Source organism: Hevea brasiliensis, chromosome 4, assembly GCF_030052815.1.
Source record: "Hevea brasiliensis isolate MT/VB/25A 57/8 chromosome 4, ASM3005281v1, whole genome shotgun sequence".
Lineage (NCBI taxonomy): Eukaryota > Viridiplantae > Streptophyta > Magnoliopsida > Malpighiales > Euphorbiaceae > Hevea > Hevea brasiliensis.
Window position 1 is genome coordinate 8,371,088 of NC_079496.1, and position 20,802 is coordinate 8,391,889.

General features: G+C 33.8%; 4 protein-coding genes and 1 non-coding gene across 6 annotated transcripts; 3 read left to right on the forward strand and 2 right to left on the reverse strand.

Moving 5' to 3' along the window:
• The first annotated feature begins 7,394 nt into the window (after window positions 1–7,394).
• LOC110657507 (transcription factor MYB2-like) lies at window positions 7,395–8,668 on the forward strand. Its single transcript, XM_021814741.2, has 3 exons — window positions 7,395–7,602; window positions 7,822–7,951; window positions 8,062–8,668. The coding sequence occupies exons 1-3, from the start codon at window positions 7,446–7,448 to the stop codon at window positions 8,561–8,563; spliced, it is 789 nt and encodes a 262-aa protein (XP_021670433.2). The 5' UTR covers window positions 7,395–7,445; the 3' UTR covers window positions 8,564–8,668.
• A 976-nt stretch (window positions 8,669–9,644) lies between these two features.
• LOC110657516 (pentatricopeptide repeat-containing protein At3g12770-like) lies at window positions 9,645–12,035 on the forward strand. Its single transcript, XM_058145224.1, has one exon. The coding sequence runs from the start codon at window positions 9,797–9,799 to the stop codon at window positions 11,687–11,689; it is 1,893 nt and encodes a 630-aa protein (XP_058001207.1). The 5' UTR covers window positions 9,645–9,796; the 3' UTR covers window positions 11,690–12,035.
• A 2,535-nt stretch (window positions 12,036–14,570) lies between these two features.
• On the reverse strand, window positions 14,571–17,137 carry LOC110657518 (probable folate-biopterin transporter 8, chloroplastic). The gene is made up of 2 exons (XM_021814757.2): window positions 16,305–17,137; window positions 14,571–15,725 (listed from the first exon to the last, which is right to left on the reverse strand). Exons 1-2 carry the CDS (start codon window positions 16,807–16,809, stop codon window positions 14,575–14,577), a joined length of 1,656 nt encoding a protein of 551 aa, XP_021670449.2. The 5' UTR covers window positions 16,810–17,137; the 3' UTR covers window positions 14,571–14,574.
• A 978-nt stretch (window positions 17,138–18,115) lies between these two features.
• On the reverse strand, window positions 18,116–20,565 carry LOC110657519 (uncharacterized). 2 transcript variants are annotated; one of them, XM_021814759.2, is made up of 4 exons: window positions 19,673–20,565; window positions 19,215–19,346; window positions 18,561–18,745; window positions 18,116–18,440 (listed from the first exon to the last, which is right to left on the reverse strand). In XM_021814759.2, exons 1-3 carry the CDS (start codon window positions 20,414–20,416, stop codon window positions 18,605–18,607), a joined length of 1,017 nt encoding a protein of 338 aa, XP_021670451.2. In that variant the 5' UTR covers window positions 20,417–20,565; the 3' UTR covers window positions 18,116–18,440; window positions 18,561–18,604. The 2 variants fall into 2 exon arrangements, with proteins under 2 accessions (XP_021670451.2, XP_021670450.2); XM_021814758.2 differs by having other exon boundaries at window positions 18,116–18,745.
• A 133-nt stretch (window positions 20,566–20,698) lies between these two features.
• Window positions 20,699–20,771, forward strand: TRNAK-CUU (transfer RNA lysine (anticodon CUU)). Its single transcript has one exon. It is a non-coding gene; the product is annotated as a tRNA-Lys (tRNA).
• Window positions 20,772–20,802: the final 31 nt, after the last annotated feature.

The following is a 20,802-nucleotide window of genomic DNA, read 5'->3' on the forward strand; positions in this document are numbered from 1 at the left end:
TCTATTTTGTAGTTTTATTTCTATTGCTATGGGTTCTTATTTTACTTTTTTCACTTTATTATTGACTATTTAAGAGTAAAGAAAATAAAATTAAAATAAATTAATTTTTTAAAATAGTTAAAATGACATAAATTATGAATTAAATTAAAACAAATCAAATAAATATATTAATATTATTTATTTGAGTTATTCTTTCTTTTAGTCGCCATTAATTTCGCTATTTTCTTTTTCTAACTGAATCATTAATGGCTTTACTACTTGATTTATAATTCATTACTCAATCATTAATGACTAGTTAAATCATAATTTAAAAATATACCATTATATCTCATAATAAATTTATTTTGTAACTTAATTTATTTTTATTAATGCTCATTTTATTTTTCTCACTCCAGCACAATAAAATTAAAATAAATTAATTTTTATTTGTAAAAAAAGTGTTAAATTGACACGTATTGTTAATTAAATTAAAACAAATCAAATCAAATTAATTTTATATTGTAACCAATTAATATAAAGTCAACCTTTATTTTCTATATAAAGTTATCAAAATAAATAATCTACACTCTTTTATATAATTAATACAATATTTTTTTCTAAAAAATTGAGAGCTAATTTTCAAATGTTCACTAGAAGAGATTAGTAATGTTCCTTTTATTTGATTTTTTTTCATTAGATTATTTTTCTTATTTTAGTTAAATAACTATCTTTTTCAACCAAAAAAAAAAACATGAAAAATAGAATTATATTTAAAAATTTAAATACAAGTAAGAATAATTGAAAATATTAGCTAAAATTAATTCAAAAAATAGAATGTATAAAATAATTTGGTCAATGAATCAAATGTTAAAATAGTCTAAATTTATAATTTTATCAAATTATGTAGTAATTTAGTGTCATCTAGTTTATTTGACTAATAATATCAGTAAATTTTAAATTATTTTTGTGAATAAAATACAAGTCCTACTTATTGTGGTAATTGATTGAATTTGGACTTTAATCTCCCACTTCGGCTTCTCCTTCTCCTCCATCCACACAGCTTTTCATTTTCTTGCACAGCCAAAATGCTAAATTGGACTTGTGCTATACACGATAGTGTGTGTATATATATATTCTCTTTATATTAGATATACATATAAAATCATACTGAGAGAACGCATTTCACATTAGTTAATATATATATATATATATATATATATTCCTTTCATATCATGCTTCAAAAGAGCAAGTTCGTCCACGATCAAAGAGATCTATTTGGATCCTTAAAATCAAACTCAATACTTTTATGACCTGCCTACCTCAATTACCATTGTCCATATATAAGCTTCTTTAAGCATTATGAGCTCTTTTATGAGCACCATAAAGCCTATATTTCAAGTGTCATGCACATCAAATTATCTTAGATAGACTGGAAACATCAAATTAAATAATTGATTGAGCATACTAAATGTTGAGCAACTCTTGCTCAAACAAGGCATTATTCCTCAAATAATCGATAACCATCACTAATAACCCAGGGCATAAAGGCAACAACTTCCCTTTTGTAAGTACAGTAGACAGGGCTTCTATTCAATACATGTACTAATCTAGTAATACTTCCTATTTTTTGTCCACTTGCTCTGAAGAGCTAACTGGTAACTCCCAATTGGGTAGGTAACGCTATATAACATTTGCAGGTGCTAAGTATAAAACATTTTCAGACTTATTAATCTTAGCATTTGCTCTCTCATTTATTCAATATTTTACATTAATTGTCATTAATTTAAGCATCAAAGTATCAAATAAAGAAGCTCGACTTGGCTTTTTGACCATTTCTTGTCTTGTAGATTACTTTTATTATCCAGTTATATTGATCCCTTCAGCCGACGAAGTGATTGCCACCAACTTTCAGTGATCGTTTAGTTTCTGCTAGTGGTCATATGAGCCTACCAGATGTTCCAAATCGTGTGATACTCATTCAAGGGCTCATCTAATCGTAGAAGTATATCAATATGAATTCAATTTATTTATTAAAAGCCATAAAATAGATATTTTTCATTTGTGTTTTATTTCATTTTTTGAACAGAATAAATCATGTTTTGGTGAGAATTATACCATATCAATTAACGAAAGCAAATGAAAACAATGTAAGCCTACCCCAATTGTATTTGAAGCAAGTATAAGGGCAGAGAGGGAGAGAAGCCAAGAGTTGACCCACCCACATTAGATCGTGATCTTGCTGTTCAATGGTCAAAAAGTTAGGGTTAGAAAGTGAAGAAGGCATGAAAAACTCTGAATAAAGTGCAAAGCAGCAGCTTGAAACCTAGCTAGCTCACAAATTAATTAATTTAATGTTAAGTGATTAGCCAAAAGATAGGGATGACAATAAAAGAACAATTAATTAATTAATTAATTGCTCTATCCTTAAGACATTTTTAGGCTCTTTACCACTTTTAATTAGTGTCAGCCAAAATTTTCCAAGTAAATGGAAACATTAAGGAGATTGGTGGATAGTGCACAACAGCTCAAAGGATTATCAGAGGTTAATTAAGATTATATTAATTAATTTGACGACAACAAGTTTGGTTAATGAGTCTAAAAAGTGTTTGATGTGAAGGAAGGATATGTGCTGTGTGAAGTTGGAATAATTGAGATGAGTTGATGAGGACGGTGATAATTAATTTCCATCTAATAATTAATTTTTAATTTAATTATTAAATCAATATCTGAGAGAGAAATACAAATATATATTATTCACATACTTCAATTATGGGTGCCTAACTTAGAGTGAAAGTACACCAATTTTTCTTCCTATCTCTCAGGTAAATGATATATTTTTTTTAATAGTGATAAAAAAATATTTTATTAATTAGAAATAGAATGTAAAAAAAAAGTATAAATAAATATATTATATTTTTACATAAATAAAATTAATTACTAATAAAAAATAATATAAAAAATTTAAAATATTCGATAATATTCACAGAGCATATAAATTAACTAATAAGTAAATTGTGTACTCCAATATTTGATCTCATAATTTCTTTACGACCCGCATCAGATAATCTTCAAATTTAAATCTACTATTAAAAAAAAAAAGATTTATACTTTGCAGAGTACTCTTATTGAATTGATTATATTTTTATATTATTTGGTTGTTTATTTATGTTTAGTATGTTTTACAAATAAACTTTGGCTTAAATCAATTTCAGTTGTAATTAAATTGATAAAGACAATATATGAACATATATTTAACTGCTTGAGAGATAAATGAAATTATTTTTATTCACCTATTCAATTGACCTAAGCTTTTGCTTATGCCATTATTGCATGTTACAGAGAAGTTGGAGCTTTATTTTTTTCACAGGACCATTGATTATCAAAAACACTCCATTTTTAAGCTAAGGTAGTGATATTGTTTAATATTCTAAAAGATAATGAAAAGATCAACAAAAATTAGGCCCCCACCAAATTGTTCCAACTAGTCCTTCCTATTGGACAAGTTTTTGTGGCCCTTTACAGGTATGGTCAGAGTTCTTGAGAATTAATTTGACTCAATTTGGGATTGGTTATGAATAATAATAATAATAATCCTCTTTTTAATAATTCAATTTCTTTTTACCTTCCTTGATAGATACAGTCAACGCCATATAGAAGCAGAAGAATCATAAGTCAAATTTTAGTTCAAAATGGTTTCTGTTCCTCGCTGCACATTCCCTTCTTACCTAATTAATTTTATTTGTAAAATAATTAATAATTCAGTATATTAATTTAAAATTTTTTAATTTTTAATTACAATATTTTTTATAAAATAAATTAAAATTCAATGAATTTTTAAAAGAAATTAAGATATATAACTTATGAAAATAAATACTTATAAAATTGAATAATTATGTGTGATGTTTATTCAATATTTAATAGTTATGTTATTTCAATGTAACAACATAGAGCCCTGAAAAAGATAAAGACAAAAAATAGTGGTTGATTTTATACAACGTGGCTTATATAAAAAAAATGACTCTATTAAAATTGCTATAGTTTTAACGGCTATTCATTTCCGTTATTAAGTCGTTGTCTGTCTTTTTTACGGAAAAAAAAAAGAACCTTGTGAGTGAAAATAAGTGAGGAGTCTTATTTTCTGTGTAGCTATGGGTTAAAGTCCACCAGTTAGTGGGCATGCCCTATGACCTGATCCTTATGGATCCCATATCGATTGTAAATCGGGTGTGTGCGTGGCTTATATGAAAAAAAGAACTCTATTAAAATTACTATAGTTTTAACAGTAATCTATTTATATAATTGAGCCATTGTCTGTATTTTTTACATAGAAAAAAAAAAAAGAGTTGGCCCAAAATTGATGATACATTGGTAGAACTAGGCAACTTGCATTGATCAATTGGCATCATCGATCATGCTTGCTGTAAATATCAAATATAGAGACATGATTAATTAGTGTAATTAAGAAATTGAAATCATTCTAATTCTGGCATCTATTTCTAATTTCATCAAAGATGATTAAGAATATAAAAATCATGCCACAGCTGTAGTTAACCATAGCGCCCCCACAGGCTCAACTTGCTAGTGAAATTCTGACTCAGCTAAAAAATATCATCACTAATATAACCTTAATTTGACTAATTAAGGCCGTCATGAAATCGTGTATCAAATTTGATACCCAACATTCTATGATATTGTAAAACATATTTTGATAAATTATTTTACTATATGATATAATTAATTAAATAATTAATTATTTAGTTGATATGAAACAATATAGTTTCTTCACACTCTTGGAGTATGAAATTTGCATGGCTAAATATCTATGAGTACTTCAATATTGATACATAGTAGATATAGGACAACACACTTTCTTCACATTCTAAGACATGAAGTTGCATGACTAAATATTTACATATAATTTAATTTGGGAACAAAAATTGATTCTAATATTATAAAAATAAATAAATTCAATTTAATTTAATCTCAAAAATTAATTTAAAAAAAATTATAATTTTTATATTTAATACTCTTATTTTATGTCTTATGAATGTGGAACATATGATAATTAATTATCATCATTATTAAAGGGGAGAGAAAAGTTAATAAAGTATTCTAGAAACTTATGGGCAAAGTCATAACATTCCCTACCAATGAAGTAAAAACACACAAAGGAAATTAGTTATTAAATTCCCATTGCAATCCCACAGATAGCATTAGGGTCGTACAGTTTTCGGTTTAAATCAAAAAATCAAATTGAATCGATTAATTCAGTTCAATCGGTTCGATTTTAAAATTTAATCGGTTCGGTTCGGTTTATAATTTTGATAATTTCGGTTAATCGGTTCTGTTCGGTTATTTTCATAAAAAAATCAAAAAATCGAACCGAACCGAAATTATTAATATATATAGGAAATAAAAAAAATCGAATCAAATTGAATCGAACCGAATCGAACCGAACCGAAATCAAAGAAAACCGAACCGAACCTAAAGATTTTTGAGTTTTGATTTCTAATTTTTTTTGTTTTTATGTTTTTATTATTTAGATTTAATGTTAAAAAAATGAAATTTTATAAATTTCGGTTTAATCGGTTTAAAATCGAACCGAATCAAAATTTATCTGTTCGATTCGATTTGATTTTCTCTTATCAATCGATTCGGTTCGATTTTTAAAATTTCCAATTTTCGATTTTCGATTTTATCGGTTCGATTCGGTTCAAAACCGAACCGACTGTTTGCACACCCCTAGCTAGCATCCCAAATGCTTTATCCTAATCTACTTTGAAAAGACACCCCAAAAAAAAAAAATTAGCAAAGGGAAATACATCAGGTCTAAGCACATCTAAATTGATTCACTTAAGAAAAGATTAATTAATTAAAGTGCACGCATGATTAGTTGTTAAACAAGTTTAAGCAAGGCAAGTATTTTTACATTGAATGACTAAAATGTCCACATGCTTAGCTTTTAACCAAAGCTTTCATCTATTTATACAGCTAAGATTAATTTATGTTTTGTTTGAGAGTGTATTTAAGTATTTGAGTTTGTGGTAGCAATTTAATAATGACTTAAAATTAAATTTTATTTCTGTACTTATTTAAATAAAATTTAATTTAATTTATTTTTAATTTTTTATTTACATTAATTCAAAATTTTTAATTTAAATCCAATTTAACTTAAAAATAAGTGCGTGCAAATGGGGAATTACTAATTTATTTTCTCTGTATTAGTTTTTTTTAAGAGTTTTAATATTTGTGATATTATAGATAATAGAATTTAATTAAATTTTGTATTTTCAACATAATTTCTTTTAATTAATTATTATATCAGATAAATATAAACTCTCAATTATAATCTTGTAATGAGGCTTTCGTTAATACAAAATGTATTATTTATTTATTTTTATTTATTTATAGGAGATTTATACATAACCCATTCGTCATTATAAAGATGAAAATTATATATTGGCGCGAAGCAGCAACGCACCTGGCGGCTGGTTCTTTTATTGGGTTGCGTTGCATACCAACTCATTAAAATCACCTCCGCCCCTTCAGCTCAAAACTTACAAATTTTTATTGATTATTATAAATTTAAAATATAAATATATAAAATTTATATATTTAATAAATAAAATTTAAAATATATTACATCTTAATGTCATAATAAATTCATTCGTAACTTCCCCCCGCAACATCTCGAAGCTCGGAACTAAAACCCTCCACCTGTCCCTAAGGTGCCGTGACAGACCCATCAGTAGTACAAATTTTTTAATAGCCCCAATATCCAAAATGGAATCCAACAAAATTTATTTAATTAGGGTGTAATGGAGACTTCGTAGATCAATATACTTAAGAAGAAAGCAAAACACCTGGGAAAAGCCCATTGGAACGCTAGTAATTTTCATGTCAAAAAACTCCACCATCTATTTCAATTTAAGTTATTTTCTCCAAAATATTGGATGACGCTCTGGGGCTATTTGTTTTTAATGTCTAGACGCATGAGCACGGGCTCATACTTGGCAAAAGATCATGAGATTACTCTCTCTCTTTTGTCTCACTTTAGCATCATGAAGTATATTCTAATTTGGATTTGATCCTCATTCGAACATGTCACCCAGGGCCCTAACAATTTTTGGGATTTCCCAAATGTCCTTGTGTGTCACATGTTTGGCTTGAACCTTAGGCTTTGCCCATTTCTAGAAGGCTTGATCATATAATCACAGCCGCTTGATTAACCAGAATTGACAGGGTATATAGGTCAATATGGGAAATGATGATGGTATCTCATGAAATGAAACGATAGGGATGATTTGATAGTGATGTGACACTAAATAAGTGATGGAATGTGTTGCAGCAGAAGGCTTTAGTGCAGCTATAAATTGGCAACAAACACTGACCCCAGTGGCATAGAATTTGGAAGACAAAAACATCTCAAGACCATAAAAAACCCTTTCTGTCTCCATCCTTTTTATATGTCTTGGGAAGTGATGGCAGGGAACCTGGGTTGGGGTGGCCTGATTGAAGAGAGTTGGAGGAAGGGTCCTTGGACTGCTGAAGAAGACAGGTTGCTCATTGAATATGTAAGGTTGCATGGTGAAGGAAGATGGAACTCTGTGGCTAGGCTTGCAGGTGTCTACTTTATTACCAATTAGCTCAGTTTTCTTTGCTTCGGGGACAATTTCTTCTTCTTGTAGTGCCTACTGGTGCATTTGGATGTTCTTGATTTGGTTAATTATAGTAGTTTTCAATTTATGGTATTATTTTTTTTCCTTATTACCTTAATGTAATACAATAGTACTTGCCATTAAGCCCATTTTTTTTGCATCTCTCTTTGTTTTGCATGTACAGGATTGAGAAGGAACGGAAAGAGCTGCAGATTGAGGTGGGTGAATTACTTGAGACCAGACTTGAAGAGAGGGCAGATAACTCCACATGAGGAAAGCATTATTCTTGAGCTGCATGCTAGGTGGGGAAACAGGTAACAACTTGGAATTAACTTTGCTTGTTGAACTTTGAGTTTTCTTCTGAATCTTCAAACTTAAAGCTCTCGACTGCTAAATTGGAAAAATATATATATAATAAATTCAGGTGGTCCACAATTGCAAGAAGCTTGCCTGGAAGAACAGACAATGAGATAAAGAATTATTGGAGGACTCACTTCAAGAAAAAGGCCAAACTCTCTCCAGAAAACTCTGAGAAAGCAAGAAACCGTCTCCTGCAAAGGCAACAATTTCAGCAGCAGCAGCAGCAGCAACAACAACAGCTTCAACAACAGCAGCAGCAGCAGCAGTTGCTGCAACTAAACCAGATGGACGTGAAAAAGATCTTGTCCTTACTTGATGAAAATGAAACCCATTTGCCATATGTGCCTCAAATAAGACAAGATATGACCACTGCATATCCTAACACAACAGAGGAGCATGGCTTGTTATATAACCTGTACAATGAAAATGCGTCAGTTCCTGAGGCCTCCAACGAGGAATTTCTCTGGGATGGATTATGGAACTTGGATGATTCCCATGGCAATTTTGGTGTGGCATGTGCATCTAGCAGGGCTAGCATGCACAATTTAGTAGCACCCTTCTGTTAACTCTAGTACATGTAGAATTTTCACTTTGTGCCCCCCCAACCCCCAAAAAAAAAATAAAAAGTAATACTAAAGGGTCATCAAATGAGAGAGCTCTTAAACTGGACCTTTAAACTGACGCTCAAACTGTAAAATTTTGGTTGACCGAAAAAATATAGCGTGTGTACCACCCTCTTTTATTAATGAAGCTTTCCAATTTGTATTAGAAAGGTGCTGCAATTAAAATCTAATTTCTGGCCTAATTGGTAGAAGATTTAATTAACTTATGTTATTAATTTGAGAGAAAAATTATTAAAAAAATTTCTTTTGAATCTCTCAGGTTTATCTTTGATTAGAGATAGGAGATATTTTGAATATATTCTATAGTCTTATTTAACCGTTTTATTCCTCTCACTAAGATTGGAATTGTATATTCTCTCACCATTCTTTTCAATCTTGATGTTATGTATCGCACCCTCATTGCATATTTTATGTCTATGTGGGTAATTAACATGGAAATATATATATATATATATATATTCAACATTTGTGAGAATCAATTCATTATTTAAATTAATCTAATAAACTAGAAGGGAATTAATTAATGATAAACGACTTGGATAGATTCCTATTGTATATAAAAAATAAAATATATAATAAATATTTTATCAATGAAATTTAATTTTATAATAATAGAGCTGTCTCTAATTTTATATCTTAATTTAAATTTTAATTAAAATTGATTATAAAAAAATTACTTTTCATTCTTAAATTATGTCAAAATTAACATATATACCATCAATTTTTTAAAAATCTACAGTTTAATATTTGTTTTGTTTCGATTCCATCAAACTGATGATCAATATGTTTAATTTATTATTAATTATCTGAAAAATAATCAAAATACTCTTAAATATAAATTACTTTTTAATCGTAATACGACAAAATTAATATATATGTTCTTCAATTTTTTAAAAATTAATTATTCAATTTTTAGAAATATATCATTTTCAAATACGAAGGGAGAAAATTTCAGTTTGACAAACCATAACACATCAATTAAACTATTAATTTTTAAAATTTCAAAAAAATATATATTAGTTTTAACAGTCTAAACTCTAATCCTTGAGCAGACTCCAGTCTCGGCCGACCGTGTCGGGCCGGGTAGGCGTCACCGGAATGGTTATAGTGATCGCTGATTATCCTTTTTGTCCTCCAAAAATCACCCGCCAACTTCAAAACAAGCTGTTGCTCTAAATGATCCGACTCTCTTCATTCAAAGCATTTGTCCTCGTCACTTCCCGTTATTACCACTCTGCCTCTCTCTCCTCTCCATCTCGAAATCTTCTCCATTTGCTTCAGCTCTCAATTGCCCACAGCTCGCTGGATCTCACCCACCAATGCCATGCTCGCATTCTCTCTCTTGGTTTCTCTCAAAACCCCTTTTTAGCAACTAAACTCATCTCCGCATATGCTGCTTGCGGTTTCCCAACTGAGTCGCAACTTGTTTTTAACTCGCTTGAACAGAAGAGCGTGTATCTGTGGAACTCATTGATTAATGGGTATGTTAAAAACCAGAAATACGGTGAAGCTTTTCGTCTGTTTTATCAGATGTGTTGCTGTGGTGTGTTGCTGGATGATTATACGCTTGCAACACTATGCAAGGTTTGCAGTGAGATCGGTGACTTGAAAGCTGGGAAACTGATTCATGGGAAAAGTGTAGTAATTGGGTTTGTCTTGGATATTATTGTCGCCAATTCTCTTATGTTTATGTATTGTAAATGTGGGGAATTTAGAGAATGTTTGAAACTGTTTGGTGAAATGCCAGAGAGAAATGCGACTTCTTGGAATGTTGTTATAGCGGGATATGCGGATTCGGGGGATCGTAATTTCACTAAGGAGATTATAGAACTTGTTAAAGATATGCAAATTGAAGGGTTCAAGCTCGATGGATTTACAGTTTCTAGTCTTTTGCTTTTATGTAATAATGATAATGGGAAAATGGATTATGGAAGGGAGCTTCATGGGTTCATAGTAAGAAATGAATTGGGCTGGGGGTTCTTGGGTTCAGATATTCATTTGGGATGTTGTTTGATTGATATGTATTCAAGGAATAATAAAGTTGATTCAGGTAAACGAGTGTTTGATCGAATGAAGAGGAGAAATGTTTATGTCTGGACAGCAATGATCAATGGTTATGTGCAAAATGGAGCTATGGAAGAAGCCTTGGTTCTTTTTCATGAAATGCAGGTGAAAGATGGAGTAGAACCTAATAGGGTGTCCCTATTGAGTGTTCTTCCTACTTGTGGCTTGCTTGCTGATTTTACTAGCGGGAAACAAATTCATGGATATGCAATTAGAAAAAAACTGAACCATGACTTGTCTTTATGTAATGCTTTGATTGACATGTATTCCAAGTGTGGTAACTTGAATTATGCAAGACGAGTGTTTGAGGACAGATCTTTTTGTAGAGATGTAATCTCTTGGAGTTCCTTGATATCTGGATATGGATTGCATGGGATGGGAAAGGAAGCCGTCTTTCTATATGATAGAATGCTTCAGAAAGGGAATAAACCAGACATGATAACAGTAGTAGGGGCTCTTTCTGCTTGTGGCAGGTCAGGATTGGTAGATGAAGGCCTTCGTATCTATAACTCTGCAATAAGTGAATATGGAATTGGGCCAACGGCTGAGATATGCGCTTGTCTTGTGGACATGTTAGGTAGGTCAGGCCGCCTTGAAATGGCATTAGATTTTATTAAAACAATGCCCGTGGAACCTGGTCCTAGTGTTTGGGGGGCTCTTGTTAGTGCTTCCATATTACATGGGAATCTTGAGATGCAGGATCTAGCTTACAAGTTTCTTATTCAATTAGAACCTGAGAACCCCTCAAATTATGTCTCACTCTCAAATATACATGCTTCTTGTAGGAGATGGCATATTGTAGCCAAGGTAAGAACAATAATGAAAGAAAGGGGTTTAAGGAAAACTCCTGGTTGCAGTTGGATAAGCATTAGTAGCACGACTCATTGTTTCTATGCTGCTGATAAAGCACATCCTTGTTCCAACTCAATATATGAAATACTGGATGGTCTTATATCATTGATGAAGGGAATTGTTCATCCTCCTGATTTTCAGTGCATGACATAGATGTCAAGTGTGATGATCAATGATGGCTATATTTTATGGATCCTGATTGTTGAGGTTATCATCGTGCCATGAGCGGTATTAAGTACTTTGGCACTCGAACTTGATTACTACCTATACTTTAGGTTGTTTACCAGTCCTTGTAATACCATCTATTGTTTTAGGTGACCTTGTTTTCTTATTTAAGTTTTTAATACAAAAAAAGATGAGAATTTGACGTCAGGCATTAGGCTTTCAGACAGGTATTTAGGAGGCAACTGGAATCATCTTAGACAGGAAAGGTGTGAATCATGCAAATTTTATATAAAGTTTTGGAAGGCCTTTGAAACTTGGATATTATTTCGTTTGATATATGTTCAAACAGCTTTCTTCGCAAAACAAATTCCTAGGTTAACTAAACATTAAGCTCTTGCAATTTATAGGTGGTGCACGTTTTTATCAAACTTGTCAAGTCATTTCAGGATCAGCTGTATGATGTGCTTCTGCGCACGTGGTTTGAAAAGAGACCATTTTCAGCTCCCTGCGGCGTCCTTTAATTTAGGTCCCGACTTATACGGCGCATTCAATTGCTCAAGTTTTCTGGATCAGCAAATCATCCGGATGCAAACTTTGCCAAGCGCATGCAACTGTGATTTCGGTTCACCTATTGGATGAAGCCAAAATGATAAGCGGGGCTGCTTCGATTTTATATTCGGGGTAATGGCGCCAAAAATTCAAACTTTTGCAACTTTTGGCGTTTTAATTTAGATCTTTTAATTTTGGGTCAATTGATCGAATTTTGAACATTTGGTTAAATTTTATACAAAATTGAAATTGAAATTGAAATTACGGAAAGTGTGATGTGGCATCATATGTGACAATTTTAATTCTAAATATATGAATCTCACATGACACATCATAAAAAAAAAAAAAAAAGAAGACTTCTCTCTCTCTCTTTTCACTTTCTTTCTCTCTTCTCTCTTTTTCCATTCAAGACTTCCTTAACAACACTGAGGATCAGCAGCATGGCAACTCTTAATACCTCAGGCAATGATCTCCACGTGTTCCAGATGAGACATGTTTACCTTGTTCATTAATCCTTTAGGCAGAAACTGAAGTTCTGTATATACAGTATCAGATTTTCAACTCTTTCAGCATCATAGGTAACTCATCTTTTAAAAAGCATTCAAGCAAAGGACACTCTTCAATCTCCAATTCGTCAAGAACACATATTAATGAGTTCTGCAGCTAAACTTCATCATATCATCAGGCAAGGACATCAAACCTTGACAATTCCTTATCGCAACACATCTCAGTGTGGACAAGACTCCAGCTTCTGGAAAAGATACGAGTTTCGAGCATGATTCAACATGCAGATCCTTGAGAGATTGGAGTCTGTGGAGCCCATATGGCAGTTGCTCTTCATCATTACAGACTGAGCCATTCTCTATTAATGACACAAAATGAGGACAGTCCTTAATTATAATGAGTTCACAGCCTATCAAGTTTTCTAATCTAGTTGTTTGGGTCCATAAAAATGTTAGCAATGTATGACCTGCATTTTGCAATCCCCATGGCAAGAGCAGTTCTTTGTACGCTTAATATATGCCTCAACTCAAATATGGTTTCTATCCTGCTAAAACATTTAGAAGCTAAGATCATTTTTATAGATTATCAATTACTTAATATTACTCACAAAGCATTTGATTTCTTGCAAAGACACAAGCAAAACTAACCATGGTAGTCTTCATTACTGATTCTAATGGTTTGTCGCCCATTGGCTTCACTTCAAACACTTATGAGTATGAAACTCTTTTGGCAAATGGACATATTGGATTTGAGATTAGACAACTAAAAATTGCATGGGATCCTATCAACATAAATTATACTTCTGGCATAACATTAAGACCCAAAGCAGTAGTCACAGGGGAGCGTATCTTAGTTCCCTGTCAACGATTTTCCTTCATGGCAGTGTAGGGTGGCACTAACATATGCCTTAGAAAAGCATCCCCAAAGGACATTGTAATGAGTGGGCACTTCAAAGGTTTGGAAGCAATAGAGAAAGCTTTCAAAGGTGGATGGTTTCAAAGTAAGGCTCTTGCTGTGAAGCATCCTGATGGTTACATAGAAGTAAAGGACTTCTTAAAGGATATTATAATATCTGCACAAAAATTCCTGCAAACAAGTGATATCTGCCATGCTCCTGATCTTCAGTGTTGTCGAGGAAGTCTCAAATGAAAAGAGGGAGGAGAGAGAAAGAAAGATAAGAGAGAAAGAGAAGAGAATGTGTTTTTTTTAATTATTTTTATAATATGTCACGTGAGACCTATATATTTAAGATTAAAAATTACCACATATTACGCTACATCAGCAAGACACACTCTCTCCAATTTCAATTTCAATTTTGGATAAAATTTAATCAAATGTTAAAAATTTGATCAATTAGTCTAAAATTAAAAGAGTTGAATTAAAACTTCAAAAGTCGCAGAGGTTTAGATTTTTAGAACTGAGTAAAAGCTACCTGCTGAAGAAGACCCCATAATCAAAAGAAACGCAAGACAGCTATTCCACATTAAGCACACAGGACTTATCATAACATTTCAGTCTCCTCTTGCCATGAGATTCCATTGTTGACAAGTATGTAATTTATATACAAATATTCTTGCAATCCAATTTTATTACAGGCAAGAAAAACAAAATGGAATTTACTAACAGGAAAAACAAATGGAAAGGGAATAGGGTAAAAATAAATAAAATAGCAGATCTCTGGACTTTGAAGCAGGTCTTGTCACCCATCAACAATACCTTAATGATACTTCTTATGGAGCACGGAGATGAACGCACGTGTGAAGAGCAAGTGACTTGAAGAATTCAAGAGTTACATATTTTTCCTCATCTTCTGGTTGGCCTTATCTCTGTGTTTCAGATTCCCTTTCTCGCCGGTAAACATAAACGGAACCTAACACCACTCTTCCAATCCTTCTGTTTTTTCGACTTCTTTTACTTACACTTCTCTTTCTTTCTTTCTCAACAATTGGTTTGGAGGGTATGTGCTGAATCCATCCCAAAGGCACTAACGCTGCAACAAATTGTATCAAAATTCCGACAGGCAGGTTTGAGTAATTACCAGGTGTTATTCCCATAAAGGAAGCTAGGCCAACACCCAAAAACCCACCAAAAATTGATGACAAACACAATGCTGATGCCAAGAGAGAAGTGAGGGAACCTTCACAACCCTTGGGACATAAACTTGCCAGTAATACTGAAAAGGGAAGAAGCTTAAATTGTGCAAGAGTTTCTGCTAAACCCGAAAAACAACAAACAAATACCTCATTGGGAATCCCCAGTCTAAGATTGATCTGTCTCACTAGAACAAAGTCAAGAAGAAGATAAGCAGCATACAGGGACTGCACCGCACCTATCAATTTCCTCATGGGCACTTCTTTCCAGTAACAGTCATAGAGTATGGTCATAGAAAGAAGCATCAACTGGCCAATTACTCGTGACATTCCTATAACTGAAGAATCAAGATGTAGGCATTGCATTTGATAGCAAAAGATGGAACCTGAGAGAGCGGGGACTATGGCAATGGAACCTACGACCCAAATAAGAGGACAGGAGATGGTGTCCTCATGTAATGCCATTTTAAGATCACTTGACTGCTTTCTTATATTTTCCCAGATTGATTTCTTTGCAAGATTGTGATGTGATAGTTGTGATAAACCAAGAGACTCCTCTCTAGCTGTTGATGAAATTGCAAGTTGAGCAGATAATAGATAGGCAAATATGAGAAACATGTTTTTTGGTGGCATTTTTAATAAGAAGCAACCACCGAGTAAGTTTCCAAGGATTCCACCCACAGCTGAAGCCATAAATGCATAGGACTGGAGGCCTCTCTTTTTGTGTTTTTGGCCATACTCTGCAACAAGAGCATCCTTAGCAACTTCTGTTATGGATGCGCCAAGATTACCAAGAAGAATGCAAGCCAGAAAGGTAGGATGGGCTTTGCGTGCAAGTGGGATCAATCCCAATGGCCCCCAAGATAGGACCTGCAACAAGACTGAGAAATTGATTTCTATCAGAGCCAAAGGGATTTATTTTAAGAAATATGAAGTTGTATAAATCCAAATATGAATCATTCGAAATTATAAATTAATCCTTGCATTTACCATATTCTATAATGTTAGAGGGACTTCTAATCTTTTGAAAAGCCATAATACCATAATTAGAACACTTGTTTAAAGCTTAAAGCAAGCTTTTCCAACTTGAGGCTCAACAATTCTAGTCAAACTGAACCAAGTAAAATATACCATTCTCAGGAATCCGAAATGTGAAGCGAAGTCTACTTTACTAGTTTACTTATTAGCAGAAGGATTGGACATCAAAATAGACAATCTTAAACCTTGAATAGTACAGGGGTCATACCAAACCAAAGAAGCTATCCATGCTAATCCAGAACAGAACAATAACATGAATTTAGAAATGAAGATTTGAAAAACTTACGAACATATAAAATAACAAATTAATATTTAAAGGAAAAATAAAGAGCAACCAACATGGTAAAATAATACAAACTAAACGCATATAGAATACAAAAAGGAGCATATCAAATAAACAAGGGAAGGAGATGTGAACTGACCCCCAATGAGGATATAAGGTATTCTGTGAGCACCACCAATGCATATAGCATCAGAGAGGACTCCATAGAAAGGCTTGGCCACCATGGGAAAGTTAGCAGAGTGCTGCACAAGCTGCAATATTGATGGAAGCAGGTTGAGATTGTGGGCCATGTGGAAGTTGAGAGCCAACCATGGAAAGCACCTAAAACCCTGCATCCAATAACCAAACCATAATACAGTCAACTGTTGGTTACCCAATTGGGCAGAACCTCTCTTCTCCTCATATCCCCTGCTTCTGCTTGTATTGCCTTTCTGGGGAAAAACTAGACTTGGGTTTATTATGCCAAATACATGGGTTCTGGGTTTTTCAAGTTTGTTGATTGTATTGAGATTTTCATTTTGAAAAGAGCATTGAATTGATCTCAAGTGGAAGTGGGATAACTTTGGAGGAGCTAAACATAATTTTGGTTTTCTAGGAAATATTGTTGTGATCGGGTTTTTGGCTGCAGATGATGAAGGAATCATGCTTGTAGAGTATTGCGAGGTTGATGGCTATAAAATTTGTAAAGCGTTTTATGTAATATTTGACCCAAAACAAACAAACAAACAACTTGAATAAGTTCGCTTGTGAGAAAGACAGAGAGGACAGGGGATAAGACGCACTGCATAAATAATAATAAGCAGCAGCAAAACCCACTTTGTGAATTGCTCAAGGAAGAAGAAAGAATAAAAGATGACTGAGCAGAGATAGATCAAGAGCTAGAAGGATTATTGTACATTGCAGAGAGAGAGAGAGAGAGAGAGAGAGATGGGTGGGGTGAGAGAGTGAGCGAGGCGAGTCTTTAGCCCATGATACCTTGTTTTGTTGTTTTGCTAATTACAATGCAGGATCTGAAGGGTCCCACCTTCAAGTGACAGGATGGTGAGTCCCATATATGAAAAGGATTTGATAGGACGTTAACGTTGCCCAATGAAGCATGTGACGGTAACAACAGTACATGCGCCGCGCTATTACCTCTCCGTAGTTTCTACAAGACATGAGATGAAATTAGTCCGTGATTAATTTTGTGATAAATATTTTTTAATTAATTTATGAAAAATTAGAGTTGAAATTCATTTCTACTAAAAGAATTATCTTCCAGAGGGCATTTTTTCATGGTCGATATTTAAATGAAATAAAGTATAAATTCTGATAGTGGTCAGGACGCATGCAAGCCTTAATAAACCAGTGAATCTGTGCAAGGATTCCTTCATCCTAACTTTGTTTATCGAATAAAAAGGAAATCCTAAGTAGCAAGCAATGTGTTGAGATTGAGAAATGTCACTTTAAGCCAGTTTTACTAAATCCAATCTTCTACTCTAAGCCATCATCTTCTTTTTTATTAGATAACATATACCTTGACGAATGAGGACATAGTTCATCTGCCATGTTTCTACATAGAGAATGGAATTTGGAACACTCCCATCTCTTGAAAATTTTGCCAATTTCTAATGGCCTGAATCAGAACAGGAATAAAATGCAAAAGCAGCATCCAGAATAGAGTAAGGAATAAATGATCAGTGGTCGTACGGAAAGGAAATATGTCAATATCAGTAGGCAGTAACTGAGGGTGGAACTAAAATGAGCAATCCCTTTCTTAATTATCAATACATTGACCAATAAAGCCCATCGTTTTTCTCAGTTTTTATGCAAAACTTTTTGTCAAAAATATTGAATGGTTTCTCACTGTTCTCATTTTCAAACAGCATTTATTCAGTAATTCAACGTAATCAAAGCATGAGAATAATAAGAAAAGGACAAAGTAAACTTAATTCAAACATTCACAAGCCATACCAGTAAAATTCATTCGTTAATCATTCCCTGGAAGAATTCCAACAGTCTGTACGCCCACCATTACACTTCATGGATTATTTATTTATTCCCCAACATTACAATACAATCAACAGAGTGACACTGGCATCCTATCTGTCTCGGTTAGACAAATACAGAGATGAATAGTAATTCATCTAAGCTAACATTCATATTTAAGAAGACAACATCTGAACTCCCAAAGAATGCTTATGGAAAGGACAGGGACCCTAAGGCCTATAGAGATGAGAACTGTTCAGAAATGGGTATCATCAACCAAAGTCGATCCAAAAAAGAATTTTATGCTCTAAGAACAACAGAATTTATTAGTAACAAGAAACCTAAAGAAGGAATTAGCATGTAGGAAATGAAATGGGTTCCATCTAAGAATTTTAGTGGAGAATTCAAATCTAAAAAGAATGAGTACTCTATCAGGAGCTAGAATCCGCCTGCTGGGCCAATTATATGCTACTAAATGAGCTTGTAGTAGCAGTCTCTTCCAGAGAGAAGAATCTGATAGCCTTTGCCACAGGGACACTTGAAATGGACAACTAAGCACTCCCCAGTTCTCTCCACACAAACAGCTTCTTCATATTCTATCACTGAACCAGCCTGGAAGAAACAGAGGAATAAATAAATGAACACCACACTAACATAACAAGCAAAAACTTTTAAGAATGAACACATTAAAATTCTGAATCTTAGGGTTTTCCATAATTAAGGAATTCCAAGTCCTTACAATAACTAGGCATAATTAGACATGAGATTCAAAATTGCTGCTGAAATGGAAATAATGCTGGAGAAAAAAAATGCCAAAAGAACAACTCAAACCTAAATAAATCAGTTGATTGTTAGGAACTATCTGTTATGTTTTTAAATTCAAATTGCACCAGATCTAGTTGCATTTTTATGCTCCTTCTGTTAAATTTCTTTGCATATATATAGATGCTTTATGAATGAAATTTATAAACTATTTAGTCTCATTATATGCCTCTATATCCTTCTTTCAAAAAACCAACAGCTTTCACTTTTATAGGGTTTTCTTCACAGCAGAAAAAAAAAAAAAAATCATTATATATACCTTCGTTGCATTGGCAGTATTGCCCTGAGTGCCTTTATCTTCTTGTTCATCTTCGCCCATCACTCCACCGGGCATAAGTTCAACACACCACTGATTCATTTCCTTCATGCAATCTCTCATTTTCCTCAGCCACTATTATCGGCCCACGTTAAATTAATCCAAGTTATTGAATAAACCCAAATTAACCAAAGAATGCCAAAAATCTTATTAAAGAAAACACTAATCGACATTGCGATCTGCACCAACATGTCAACACCATTGTAAATCCCAAAAATATATCATAATCAAATTACACACCATCAACCTAAAAAGCCCACATCTTTAGCCAAATTATCAAGACTTACTAAAAAAATGAGAGAGAAAGAAAGAAAGAAAGAAAGAAAAGAAGAGCAGATTAACCCAACTATAGAAGAAATTCAGAATCCATTAAAAAAAAACCCTCAGCAACCACTACTAACCTTATATTGGGGACACTCGTCAACAGTCACATCATCACAACTCGATGACCGCGAAAAGCTTTTGTTAGGTGATGGGTCCGACACAGTCCTCCTGAGCATCGGCGGCCGTGGTGGTAAAGAAGCAGCTGCCTTTGACCCGGGCGTTGCCACAGCTGTGGCCCCCACCGTCTTGGCGCTTTCTGGTGGCGATTGCGGGAGCAGGTTTGCTGAAGAACCCGTGCCGGACCCAGAATGAGTGTCCAACCCTGCCACTGGAGGACTGTAAGGATCGGAATGGCAGCGGCGCAGGACGGGAAGGGAGTTGGTATTAATTGGCTTGGCGGGTCCAAAATTAAGCAAGGATGAGGTGCAAGGGAGGGTGATCTTGGAGAAATCACGGAGTGAAGGACTAGTGGATGTTATGTTGGTGTTCTCGTGGGGTTCAAGAAAGAGTTTCTTGGGCTTTTTGGTGATTTGATCTTGAGGGTCCAAGGAAGGAGTAATGAGTTCAGGAGAGCGGCGTTTGTTGTAGGAAGAAAAGACGTTGGTGGAAGGAACAGTAGAACCGGAGCAGCCACAGGCAGTGCAGGGAGTATGGCAGTTGGTAGCGGTGGCGGAAGTGGTTGTGGTATTAGCAGAGGAATTGAAGCTGTCAAGGCGGAGAAGAGCGAAATCGATGGATTCTTCTGGGAGATTTTCCGGGATGCTTTTGCCGTTATTGTTAGTGGCGGAGGTGGTTTCCAGCTTTTGATCGAGTTCACTCATTTTTCTTGAATTTTTACTAATCGCTATTCTCTCTCTCTCTCTCTCTCTCTTTTAATTCTCTCTGTAGTTACGCTAGAGAAATGGAGGAATGGGAAGGAGAAAGGGCGGCTTTAGAAGGGTTTTAACGGTTGTTGAATAGCCAATACAAACATAACACGCTACAGGTTCGTGGCTGCTGAAACAAACTTCGAAAGAAGTTTTGGCGCCGAGCCGCCAATTTAACGAACATAAATGTCTGTCACGTGAAAAACTTAATTAGAAAATCAATTTTCAAAGCAGGACGCCCGTCTAGCTCAGTCGGTAGAGCGCAAGGCTCTTAACCTTGTGGTCGTGGGTTCGAGCCCCACGGTGGGCGTATTAATTTTTTTTTTTCCAAAATGGTCCTT

What these genes read in the sequence shown, in the direction of transcription:
- LOC110657507 (XM_021814741.2), top strand. Translation starts at nt 7,446, where the DNA reads ATGTCTTGGGAAGTGATGGCAGGGAACCTGGGTTGGGGTGGCCTGATT. An exon ending in CTCTGTGGCTAGGCTTGCAG is followed by an intron (nt 7,603 to 7,821) that starts GTGTCTACTTTA and finishes TTGCATGTACAG; the next exon opens with GATTGAGAAGGAACGGAAAG. An exon ending in CATGCTAGGTGGGGAAACAG is followed by an intron (nt 7,952 to 8,061) that starts GTAACAACTTGG and finishes TAATAAATTCAG; the next exon opens with GTGGTCCACAATTGCAAGAA.
- LOC110657516 (XM_058145224.1), top strand. Translation starts at nt 9,797, where the DNA reads ATGATCCGACTCTCTTCATTCAAAGCATTTGTCCTCGTCACTTCCCGT.
- LOC110657518 (XM_021814757.2), bottom strand. Translation starts at nt 16,809, where the DNA reads ATGATTCCTTCATCATCTGCAGCCAAAAACCCGATCACAACAATATTT. An exon ending in ACCTTATATCCTCATTGGGG is followed by an intron (nt 15,726 to 16,304) that starts GTCAGTTCACAT and finishes TCAATTTCTCAG; the next exon opens with TCTTGTTGCAGGTCCTATCT.
- LOC110657519 (XM_021814759.2), bottom strand. Translation starts at nt 20,416, where the DNA reads ATGAGTGAACTCGATCAAAAGCTGGAAACCACCTCCGCCACTAACAAT. An exon ending in ACGAGTGTCCCCAATATAAG is followed by an intron (nt 19,347 to 19,672) that starts GTTAGTAGTGGT and finishes GGCCGATAATAG; the next exon opens with TGGCTGAGGAAAATGAGAGA. An exon ending in ATACTGCCAATGCAACGAAG is followed by an intron (nt 18,746 to 19,214) that starts GTATATATAATG and finishes TGTTTCTTCCAG; the next exon opens with GCTGGTTCAGTGATAGAATA.